We start from the raw sequence: 12,640 nt of genomic DNA, 5'->3' as shown, positions 1-12,640 counted from the left end.
TAATCTTTAATAGTTTGCCTTAACATAGTACATTGTTTAGTAATGTTTGATAGTTTGCCTTAACTTGGTATTTGGTTTAATAATATTTGATAGAGTGAATTTCTCCACACTTGGAGAAAACAGCAAGGTTGAGGGGTCTTCTATTTGGGTCTCTGAATGTTTTTTCCCAGATGTTGGTTGGAGAGACACCAGCCTCTGTGGGAGCCCACCTGCATTGCCAATTCAGATTTGATATTCAATTGTGCTGAGTGTGGCCCTTATTTTTGATTCGTGTTGATTGGTTCATACATTGTTATGGAAGAGGGTCCATTGTCTTCTCTTAATTATACATGCAGAATGTTCCTATTCTTGGTCCTTGGTTGAGCACAGTTTGTTCCATGGCCTCCACATAATTATAGTGGAATTTACCTTGTCTAAGGTCAGAGATTGAGGATGAATGTTTATAATTTCAGACTGTGTAAGTTCTGTTTGCTCAGATTGAGTAAAGAACACATGTTCTTGTCATCCTGAGCCTGAGGTGTCACCTTTTGGACTTCTTCAGGTTGAGGAGAAGGTTTTTTCACTTCTTTGTTACTTACGTTCTAATCATGATTCCTCAGAAGGCATCACTGTATGGCTAAAGTTTAGGATCCACTCATATGTACATATAGATTGCAGTCCATATTGCCCTAGTCACTATTGTGGGACATAGGGACTATGTCCCTATAATTCCAATCTTAAGTAGTGGATTCTTGGCTGTCTGGTTGGGACCTTGTCAGTAGTGGTCACAGGTCACGAAAAATTCCAACATCAGCACATAAATTAAGTTATGGGTGAAGAGTATAGGGAACCATTTCTTGATGTAGTGCAGTTCCCCCACTATGGAGCCAATCTTCTTTTGACACACTCATGATTTATGCAGACACTTTGTGTATGGATAAGTCCTTCATCAACCTCCTACACACCTAATGAGTGTGGAATTACAGGGGTAGTTGTGAGAAGAGGTACGTTTTGAAAATTAACATTTTATTAATTTAAAAATTCCCAATAGTACTTACCTGCCTCATACTCTCCTGCACTTGCTCCATACTTAGAGGTGATACTAGAGACTTGAATTTAGTCAGTCTCAAAGAGGTGATAACATTATCTGAATGAAATGCATTTTTGTAGTACCAGTATAGAGGACTTTCAATGTAGGTGGACAGTTTCATGAGACAAATATCACCAAGGGCAGTTAGGTAGAGAATAAAAGACTGGAGGAAACAAGAAAAATTCAGACCAGTGCTTAAATTGGCAAAGGAAGAAATCCTAGCTCTATGTGTGAGAGGAGAGGTAAGCATTATTGGAAGTACATTTTCAATTTAAGAAAATGCTAACTTTTGCAATGCTAAATTTGTATTTAAATTCAGGACCAGTGTAAATCTCCTAATAAAATTATACCTTTTCAAATAGTGTTGGGTTTAAAGATGTATATGTTACTATAACTGAGGTGTTAAATTGATGAAACAGTGCATTCCAATATTTACTGGTAGAAACTTAAGAACTATATATTTCATTACCCTGCTAATTTTACAATTTTTAACTAAGTAGGTAATTTGCTATAATTGTATTATGAACTATTAAATGCATAATTTTTAGTATATAGTACGGTTTAAGTACTAGGTTTTTCTAATAAAAACAAAACTTTTCTCTCAGGTGTGTATGAACTACAAGAGTTTAACATGATTGGATTTACTAAAGACTGGGAGAAACCTCTTAAAGAATTTGTAGATTTGAGCATTGACTGTTTTCAACATGCCAGTTCGTCTCTCATTGGGGCATGGGAAGTTCAGTTTGGTCCTCAAAATACCGGTAGGTATAGAGTTTCAGTATGGTTCTTAAAATATTGGTATGTATGGAAAAATTTGTTTGATTTTCAAAATATTGGTGGGTATGGATGTTCAGTTTGGTTCTCAAAATACTGGTAGTTATGGACATTCAGTTTCACTCTCAAAATACTGGTAGGTATGGGAAGTTCAGTTTGGTTCTTAAAATTATGATAGGTATATTAAAAACTATGTGAATGTGTGGTCTGATTTGGGCATGAGGCTTTAACCAGTGTGATTTACTTTTATTTAGAAATTTCTTTGTAATTTACAAATAAATCTGTTTCTAACCATAAAAACAATGTGCTTAATGAGAGGTTAGCAATATAAATGTGTTAAACTGGATCCCTGTAGTTTAATACTGTGATGTACAATCTTTAGGGTTTGCCCTAAAGGATTCTCAAAATACATATATTGTTATTATTAAGTAATATAGAAACAGTAGTTAACATGGGAAAATGACATGTACAGTATGTTATGTAGGGTGTTTAGTAGGATAACAAAGAGCATATTTAAAAAGGGGAGAACCATAAAAAGTTTGTGCACATCTGGTTGAATATACACAAATCCATTATTTGTTAAACTGGATAGGAGAATGATTTTCTGAAAATGCCTTTTACAACTGATAAACTGTTTTTGGAGATTTTACTGTTGTACCAAATATAAGTAGAATTAACTAGTTGAATATGACTGTCAGTTTAGTCAAACTCTCAGTAGTGTAGGCTAACCTATATTAATAAGTGGACTGTGTTACATATTTTTCTGTCAGAAAACTAACAAAAATAATCTGAAACTGCGATTTTCAAAATAGTTTTATTGTTCTAAGATTATATGTAGTTTATTGTATAAAATGTTCAGAAAGTATAATTAGGCCTGGTTGTAAATAAGTTTTATTTATCAAATAAAACCAACTAAAATAAAGATATGTGCATTTCTAAACAAGTTTGATTTGTAATATAAATACTTAATTCTTTTAAAAAATTAAGACAATAGTGAACTATTTTAAAGTATTGACTGCTTTTGGTTTTTACCTTAATTTGAGATCTTAGTACATATTGTTAATACTAGCTATGCAGCAGTTCCATATATGACATTGGCACAACATAAAAGTTTTGGGACAAAATGGATCCTATTGGCCCATCCTCTAAAATAAACTATCAATAAATAAATTTAAAAAAATCAAAAAAATCTTTAAGCCAGCCTTTATCAAGCTTTCTCTTAAACTCATGTTTATTGACTACAAAATATCTGAAGTCAATCCAGTTGAAAGGTCAATCACGCAATTAGAAAAATAAAACTTTTAGCTGAAGGTGACTCATACCCTGCCAAAATTTATACTTGTGCCCCTTAATTTTACTATTTTCAGTGTTAAGTATGAAAGATGATCTATCAACACTATCAATTCCCTTTACAATCTTAAAACCTCAATCAGATCATTGTAACTCTTCTCCTTTCAAGAGAAAGAAATTTTAGAGATTCTATTCTCTTTGTTTGACAACCCTTCTATCCCAGGCACCATTATAGTAACCCTTCTCTGAACCCTTTCCAACAAATTAATGTCTTTTCTAAGGAAAGGAGCCCAAGACTAAACACAGTATTCCAAATGTGGCCTAATCAGTGACCTGCTCAATGAAATTATAACCTCTTGAGACTTGTATTCAATATTTCTGTAGCTATAACCTAAAATCCTATTTGCCCTACTACTAGCAACAACACACTGCTTTGATGGCTTTAGAGAATTATAGGCTATTACACTGAGATCCTTTTCTTCATGACTGTTAAGGTTATTCCCATCCAAATTATACTTATAATACAAAGTATAATTACCCACATGTGTTATCTTGCATTTATTATAACTAAACCCCATCTGCCATTTATTTGTCCAACTCACTAAATGATCTAAATCCTTTTGTAAAGTGGTAGTATCATCTTTAAAACAAGCAACACCTAAGACCATAATATATTTTGTAAATTTAAGTAATGTATTGACCATTCTTTCTTCTATGTCATTGGTGTAAATCAAAGAGAATGAAGGTTCTAAGACTGAACCCTGAGTTACACCGCTTATGGCCCTAATCCAATTTATAACAACCCTCTGCTTTCTTCCATTCAGCCGCTCTTCTATTCAATTTCCAACGTTATTCTTCATACTTATAAAGTGGAGGTAGGGGGGATTGTTATGGTTCTGTTCTATTTGCTATACCTCATTGTATCTTATGCCAAGGATGTTATTGCCTTCTGGATGAGTTTGGTTAGTTTTGCTGTTGGGTAAGTTGATTTCTATCATACAGATGCTCATTGATATTAGTTGTCAGGTCTCTGGATTGATTGACCAAGGATATGTGTTATGAGAGTGGTCCTAGATCCTCTTGAAGTTGAGGTGAAGACAGTGTTATTCTTATGGATGTTGGTATATCACAGCATGTGTTTGAATGTAATGGACTTACTGAGTAAGGACCATCACACCTTATCAATCCATTCTATACCTACAGGCACATCCATTGATTTACCCACTTTTTTACAATGTGGAATTGTGTTCTGTATATACAGTTACGACAGATTAGGCTAATAGATGTATAATATATTATAAATATTATACTAACACACATCTACATAAATTTTTATGTAAATTAAATGACAAATAAACTGTTTATAAACAAATAACCAAAAATAGGAGGAGCAGAAAGTGTTCGTACATTTCCCGTAACAATTATGTTTAGTTTGGTGAATAAACTACATTATACCATTCCAGAACTTGACACTTGGTTCATAATTATTGGAATTTAGCCAGCAAAAAATTTACTCCTGGCAATTTAGCACTGTCTCTGTCATTATCTGCTTAGTCATCATGGCGAACAGGAAACAACCGTCCAGTGATTTAAAAAACTGAATTATTGTAAAATACAAGTCTCGTGTGTCTCTTTCTGGTATTGCTACACAACTTAATGTGCTGAAATCTACTGTTTCAAGCATAATTGCCAAGTTTAAGCTTACAGGGTCAACTGCTAACCTTCTTCATTCTGGATGCCACACCAAAATTTCAGGGGGGAACCAAGAGGAAGGTTCTCAGAGAAGTTAGTAAGAAATCTCGTTTAACACATAATAACATACAGAAACTGATAAGGGAAACTGGGGTTGAAGTAAGCATCTCTACAGTTACGAACATGTTACGCACTTCTGGGTTCAAAGCATGCCATCCTCGTAGAACTTCATATTTAAAGCCTGTTCATTTAGAAGCATGATTGAGGTGTGCAAGAAAGCATATAGATAAACCCTTTACCTATTGGAAGAGTATTCTTTGGTCAGACGAGACTAAAATCAAGCTTTTCGCCCGAATGATGTTCACAGTATTTTCCGTAAGAAGAGGGAACGAAATCTTCCAAAGAACACCGTCTCTACAGTTAAACATGGAGGTGACTCAATCATGCTATGGGGTTCCTTCATCTCTTCTGGTGTAGGCAGCCTTCACCACATCAACAGAATCATTAAAAAAGAAGAGTACATTGATATATTAGGCACTTGTATCAAGAATGATGTTCGAACTTGTTGCTTAGGCCGTTGGATCTTCCAGCATGACATTGACCCTAAGCACACATTGACATATGTGCAATCCTGTTTGCAGAGGAACCATGTAAGTGTTCTGGAGTGGCCATTGCAGTCACTCGATCTCAACCCAATTGAAAACGTTTGGCATGAGTTGAAGACCAGGGTTCATCAGCATCATCTGAAAAAATTGCAAGAGTTGGAGGCCTTCTGTAAAGAAGAATGGAAGAAAATACCAGTCATGTACTGTCAAACGATCATGGAGGGCAATGAGGAGAGATTACGCCACGTAATTTACCTGAAAGGCTACACAACTGACCGTTAAATTAGATGCACAAACATTTTCTGCCCCTTCTATGTTTGGTTATTTGTTTATAAACAGTTTATTTGTCATTCAATTTACATAAAAAATTATGTAGATGTGTATTAGTATAATATTTCTAATATATTATACTTCTATTAGCCTAATCATGACACTTTTTAAGTTATAAGCAAAAAACCACTCAGGACTTGGGGTACAAATACTTTCTGTTGTAACTGTATTTCATGGTTGGCATCACTGTCCTACCACAGTTCTCTTCCACTTGAATGTGCTCTTTTCTTTTCCTCTCTTATCTTTTACACATTTCATTGATGGATGAAGAGTATACCTGGTTCAAAAGTAATGTAGTTCCTATCATCACATCTTTGAATCTGACTCTCTCATTTCAAAGGATGTCGTTAAGATGCTTTTGGGGGGCTATTTCTGTCATTCATGTGCACTGGTTCTGTCTACTTTTCATTGTAGGATTCTAGCTAATTTTGTGAGAAGAGGTAAGTACTGTATTAGAAGTTATAATTTTCGTATATTGAAAATTCATTTTCAATAGGTACTTCCCTCCACTCACACTTCCCACCCTTCCTCCCCAGTTTCCTCTGTTTCTTACTTTGTCTGCCAAATTTTAAAGTAATAGTTTGGTAGAGGCATGTAGAGGGAGTCGCATGCTTCATGTGAACATGTCCCACCCTTCCTCCCCAGTTTTGTCTGTTGCTTACTTTGTCTGCCAAATTTTAAAATAATAGTTTGAACATGTCACACTCCTAGTGATGGAGAAGTAACACATGATGATTTACATGAGATACACTTTGGAATCACTTGATTACAACAGGGGAAAGTGGAAAACTTGTGGCTTGTGTAAAGAAAAAATTCTGGATATGAAGGTCAACACTGAACAAGAGTATCTAATTTTTAGAGGGAGGTAAGTATCTATCACATATACATTTTTAGCATAAGAAAATTATATCTTCCAACTATGAACTGTTCCAGACATTGAATACTGCTTAAACTTTCATTGTAATGTAGAAAATGAAGAAAAAGCAAAATTTAATAACCCAGCCATTTCTTAATTATCAGATACAAGCCTAACGTTTTCATCCATGAAGGATTTTGCTACCTCCATGTAACATTTCTTTACCTTTAGTGTATTTAAGGAAAATCTTATTGTTAAATTTTACATTTTCAGCCAACCTTTTCTCCTACACTATTTTAATGTCATAATTTCCTGTTTCACTAACTTTAACAAAAAATCTTATTGTTAAATTTTACATTTTCAGCCAACCTTTTCTCCTACATCTATTTTAATGTCATAATTTCCTGTTTCACTGACTTTCTTGATATTTTATGATCCAATCATACCCATTAATTTAATTAAGTTTCTTAAATCTCTGATGCTTTAATTTTATATCTTATACTTTTAAATAACTTGTGTTTATTACCATAATACAGCTAAAGTAAAATATGGATATAAGCAATTCTAAACATGTTACGTTTATCACTGTAATACAGCAGAAATAAAATATACATGTAAATACTTCTAAATCACTTAAGTTTTTTACTTCAATACAGCTAAAATAAGACATAGAGGTGCACTTTTCTAACTGAGTTATGTTTATTACTGTGATACAGCTAAAGTAAAATATAGATGTAAGCACTTCTAAATGAGTTATGTTGGTTACTGCAACACAGCTAAAGTAAGATATAGATGTAAGCATTCCTAATCAAGTTATGTTTATTACTGGAATACATCTCAAGTAAGATATAGATGTAAGCATTCCTAATCAAGTTATGTTTATTACTGTAACACAGCTAAAGTAAGATATAGATGTAAGCATTCCTAATCAAGTTATGTTTATTACTGGAATACAGTTAATGTAGGATATAGATTTAAGCAATTCTAAACAAGTTATGTTTATTACTGTAACACAGCTAAAGTAAGATATAGATGTAAGCATTCCTAATCAAGTTATGTTTATTACTGTAACACAGCTAAAGTAAGATATAGATGTAAGCATTCCTAATCAAGTTATGTTTATTACTGGAATACAGTTAATGTAAGATATAGATTTAAGCAATTCTAAACAAGTTATGTTTATTACTGTAACACAGCTAAAGTAAGATATAGATGTAAGCATTCCTAATCAAGTTATGTTTATTACTGTAATAGATTTTATATAAAATATAGATGTAAGCACTTCTGATCAAGTTACGTTTATTGCCGTAGGACAACTAAAGTAAAATATGGATGTAAGGACTTCTAATCAAGTTAACGTAATGTAAATGTATATGGAAATAAATTCAAAAGAATCATAAGTATTCTCACTTTGGCTCATTCATTTGTCAACAGGGATGAGTGAAGTATTATCATGGTGTTGAAATGCATATTCTGCAATTGTATGGATGAATTAGCTCCATAAAGTATTCTCTTGTCATAACACGTTAGTATTAGTATCATGTATATATGTATATGTGTGTGTGTGTGCCCTTCTAAATGAGGTATGTTTATTACTGTTTTCTAGTCAAAATGTAACTACAGATACAGGACTTTGAATTGTATTTTTTAATTCTGTAATACACCAGGAACAGTAAGTTTGTAAATGGAAAAAAAATTAATTTTATATGTCCTATATGTCATATAGGAATAATTTAATTTTCATTAATCTTTTAGATTCAATGGAAGAAACAAGTGATTGTTTATTAAATGTGAATTCAAACTTCAAATATGTCAAAAGGACAGAAACAGCTTTGACGGAGTGAAGTACAATTACAACCCACTAGTAAAAAACATTTTTTTGTTTTAGAATTATTGTTAGGATATTGAATGTATGAATTAATTATATATCAGTATTTATAAGTATATTTTCACTTTTTTTTGTAGTTTTTATATTATGGCAACACCAGAGTTTTGACAAAATGGGAGAAGGAAAAAACTACTTTACAGGAGACCAATGAACAGATTTGTAAGTTAAATCAATCTGTAGTTAATATGTAGCTTGACTAAGTATCACTAAGGAATTTATACTTGTCTTAAAGAAACAATTGCCAATATATGTTGTGTGTGTGTCTTATTGTTTGCATTTTACATTACTTTTCAATGCCCACTTTTAAATTCCAAGATTAAAGATCAGAAAAGGAGAGAGAGTAGGTATCACAAAATAGTATACCCATCCCGAAAGTCTACAAGAAGAAGAAAGTCTGAATCAGTATAAAGTAAACAGTCCAGAAAGCAATGAAATAAAAACTGTGCTACATTAACACCTGGATAGAAAAACTGAATATAAGGCCACATCCTTTTATATCAACACAACTTACCTTAATCATAAATAAAAATACTGTTAGGAATAAGAAGGCGTAGCCATGGGCTTTATTCTCTACATGGAAATATTTGCAGAGAATATGCTCTAAGATCCAGGATTTGGCTCAGGTATGTTGTCAAAACATTCATAAGACGATATCACTCTACCACAAAATTACAGAATTTATGAATCTCCTAAACAGACAATATCCATTGATACAATTCACAAATAGAAACAAATAAACTTCTGTTGTTGATTGTGGCTTAATGGTTAGCATGACCTAACTGTAATTCTGATTGCTCATTACTTGTGCCCTGTTGCTGCAGGAACATTCTCATACCATAACATTGACTGCTTATTCTCACAAGCTAGTGGTGACCAACTCTGTTCTGCATTATAACAAACTACTACCATTACACATGATGCTTACCAAAAGTATAAACCCAAAGATGTGGGTAGATATTATGACTATTCAGCAAATCACTCCAAAACAGAAAGAACTTCATCACAGACTGCCTAGTCTACACAATTAACAAAATATGTATTGCAGAAAATGCTAATAAGGAAGAAAGCATCATTATAACCTTCATGACAATGGATATATTGAACACTACGTGAACAGTTAAATACAACAGATAAATGCTATGAATAAGAAAATAGCAAATATACAGTAGAAGCAGTATTCTTTTATGGTAAATATTTGAAAACATACAGCAGTATTCCTTTATGGTAAATATTTGTCTGAGAACATACAGCAGCAGTATTCCTTTATGGTAAATATTTGTCTGAGAACATACAGCAGCAGTATTCCTTTATGGTAAATATTTGTCTGAGAACATACAGCAGCAGTATTCCTTTATGGTAAATATTTGTCTGAGAACATACAGCAGCAGTATTCCTTTATGGTAAATATTTGTCTGAGAACATACAGTAGCAGTATTCCTTTATGGTAAATATTTGTCTGAGAACATACAGCATCAGTATTCCTTTATGGTAAATATTTCTCTGAAAACATACACCAGTATTCTTTTATGGTAAATATTTGTCTGAGAACATACAGCAGCAGTATTCCTTTATGGTAAATATTTGTCTGAGAACATACAGCATCAGTATTCCTTTATGATAAATATTTGTCAGTAAACATACAGTAGCAGTATTCCTTTATGGTAAGTATCTGTTTGAGAACATGCAACAGCAGTATTTCCTTATGTTAAATATTTGTCTGAAAACATATAGCAGTAATCCCTTATGGTAAATATTTGTCTGAAAACATATAGCAGTAATCCCTTATGGTAAATATTTGTCTGAAAATATACATAGGAACAGTAACACAGTTAGTACACATTAAAACACTTAAAGATTCAGTATCCTTTCCAAATGTTTACTCCAAAGCATTGTAGGAATAAAGAAACCCATAAAATCAGTGTTTAGGAGCAATGTATACATATACACACACACATGACTAAGTAACATAGAACTTGTGTCAGGAGCTCATTTTCTCAGAGAAAAAGATTGTATAATGCAATGAAATAATAGCAAAATGATATATGAATCATACGTGAGGAGGAGAAATAGTAAAACCTTTTACCTCCAGCTTATTGATAACACAGTCAAGCTAGTACATAAGTTGACATATTCTGGACACCATCTTTTAAATTATCAAAACGGGTATTAGTGGATTCATGTTTCAATGAGATCATGAGTAGACAGCACAGTTATCTTGGTAACAAGAAGATGGGAAACAAATCCCAACTTCTACCCCCACATACAGTTCTTCTCAAGAAGGTCAAGGATTAAATCCCAGACATCACATTACCTCCACATAAAGTTGTTCTTAAGAAGATAAATCACATCCCAGGCATCACATTACCCCCACATAAAGTTGTTCTTAAGAAGCTCAATCACATCCCAGGCATCACATTACCCCCACATAAAGTTGTTCTGAAGAAGCTCAATCACATCCCAGACATCACATTACCCCCACATAAAGTTGTTCTTAAGAAGCTCAATCACATCCCAGACATCACATTACCCCCACATAAAGTTCCTCTCAAGAAGATCAAGAATCACATCCCAGCCTTAAGCATCACATGCAATTCTTCTGAGAGCTGCTTTGAAATGTGCAGTAGATAAGCAAGCAAACAAAGTGTTAAGTACTTGATAATTAAAGAGGCCAACATGTGTGGGTGAATGCAACATGTTAGTTTCATGCAATCCCAACATGCCCAATTTTGACACCAGAAAAATAAAAAAACACTCTATATCACTACTTGGAACCTACAGGAAAATATCGTTGCACCAAATCTCGTGCAGCTTTGTTGACATAAACATGAATAGTTTAATGAAATTTTGAATTGTGTTTTCTTTGCTGAAAAATTCAGCAAAAAGAGAAAGATTCCAAAATTATCTGTATTTCTGTTTGGGACGTAGAATGTCTTTGTACTAAATCCCATGTAAATTGATTGAAATGTGACTACATAATTGGCCAAAACCCTTCAAATTATGGGCTTATTTAACCAAGTTACTCCACATCTCCTTAAAACAACCACAAGTAGGCATTTCCCACATTTTTGCATGCATGTGTATGGGACATTTAAAAAAAGTATTTTTATATCATATCCATGTGATTTGCCCAGAATACTGCAGAGTAATTTTAAAAAACTTTAAAAGTATGCTTCTGTGGTATCTTGGCTCTTATAAATATTAAAATTGGGGGAATTCCCAATTTTTGTTTGTCAGTGTGTGAGATCTATACCAAAATATTTTTTCTACTTAGTCCCACATAAATTGGTTGAAATATGACTCAGTGATTGATCAAAAACTCCAAAATTATACTTTGTTTTTGGGAACTGTGACATCTTAAAAAGATGCAAGATGGATAGATTTTTGTAGAGTTGTGTTTTAAGCAAATAAATTTTCATCTTAATTACTGTAAATATGAGTCCAAAATATATATTTTGGGGTTGTTTGACTTTGAGCCATAAAATACTCAAAAAGGCTTAAATAATAACAAATTATATGGGTGTATTGGACCAAAGTATAACCATACAAAGTCCCAAGTCAATCTGCCTAGAAACAAAGAGATGGTGGTCAGTTGAAAGTGTTTGGAAGAAGAAGAAACAATAGTAAAACAGTATATTTCTCTGAAGAAACATAAGTTGGTAATGAGACTTGATGATTCTATAAGAAGAAACAATAGTAAAACAGTATATCTCTTTGAAGAAACATAATAAGTTGGTAATGACACTTGATGATTTTATAAGAAGAAACAATAGTAAAACAGTATATTTTTCTGAAGAAACATAATAAGTTGGTAATGAGACTTGATGATTCTATAAGAAGAAACAATAGTAAAACAGTATATCTTTTTGAAGAAACATAATAACAAGTTGGTAATGAGACTTGATGATTCTATAAGAAGAAGCAATAGTGAAACAGTATATCTCTTTGAAGAAACATAAGTTGGTAATGAGACTTGGTGATTCTATAAGAAGAAACAATAGTAAAACAGTATATCTCTTTGAAGAAACATAAGTTGGTAATGAGACTTGATGATTCTATAAGAAGAAACAATAGTAAAACAGTATATCTCTTTGAAGAAACATAATAAGTTGGTAATGAGACTTGGTGATTCTATAAGA

At 32.8% G+C, this 12,640-nt stretch overlaps 1 protein-coding gene across 2 annotated transcripts in view; it reads left to right on the top strand.

Annotated features, from left to right (window-relative positions):
• LOC143234747 (protein NipSnap homolog 3B-like) overlaps positions 1 to 12,640 on the top strand; it is a 41,866-nt gene that overhangs the window by 10,153 nt on the left and 19,073 nt on the right. For both annotated transcript variants that reach the window (XM_076472323.1, XM_076472322.1), the window contains exons 4-5: positions 1,675 to 1,830; positions 8,582 to 8,663. In XM_076472323.1, coding sequence (XP_076328438.1) covers positions 1,675 to 1,830; positions 8,582 to 8,655 — 230 coding nt within the window. In that variant the 3' untranslated portion in view covers positions 8,656 to 8,663. The remainder of the gene's footprint in view (positions 1 to 1,674; positions 1,831 to 8,581; positions 8,664 to 12,640) is intronic.

This window comes from Tachypleus tridentatus, chromosome 12 (genome assembly GCF_004210375.1).
Source record: "Tachypleus tridentatus isolate NWPU-2018 chromosome 12, ASM421037v1, whole genome shotgun sequence".
Lineage (NCBI taxonomy): Eukaryota > Metazoa > Arthropoda > Merostomata > Xiphosura > Limulidae > Tachypleus > Tachypleus tridentatus.
This window is presented reverse-complemented; position numbering and strand designations above follow the sequence as displayed.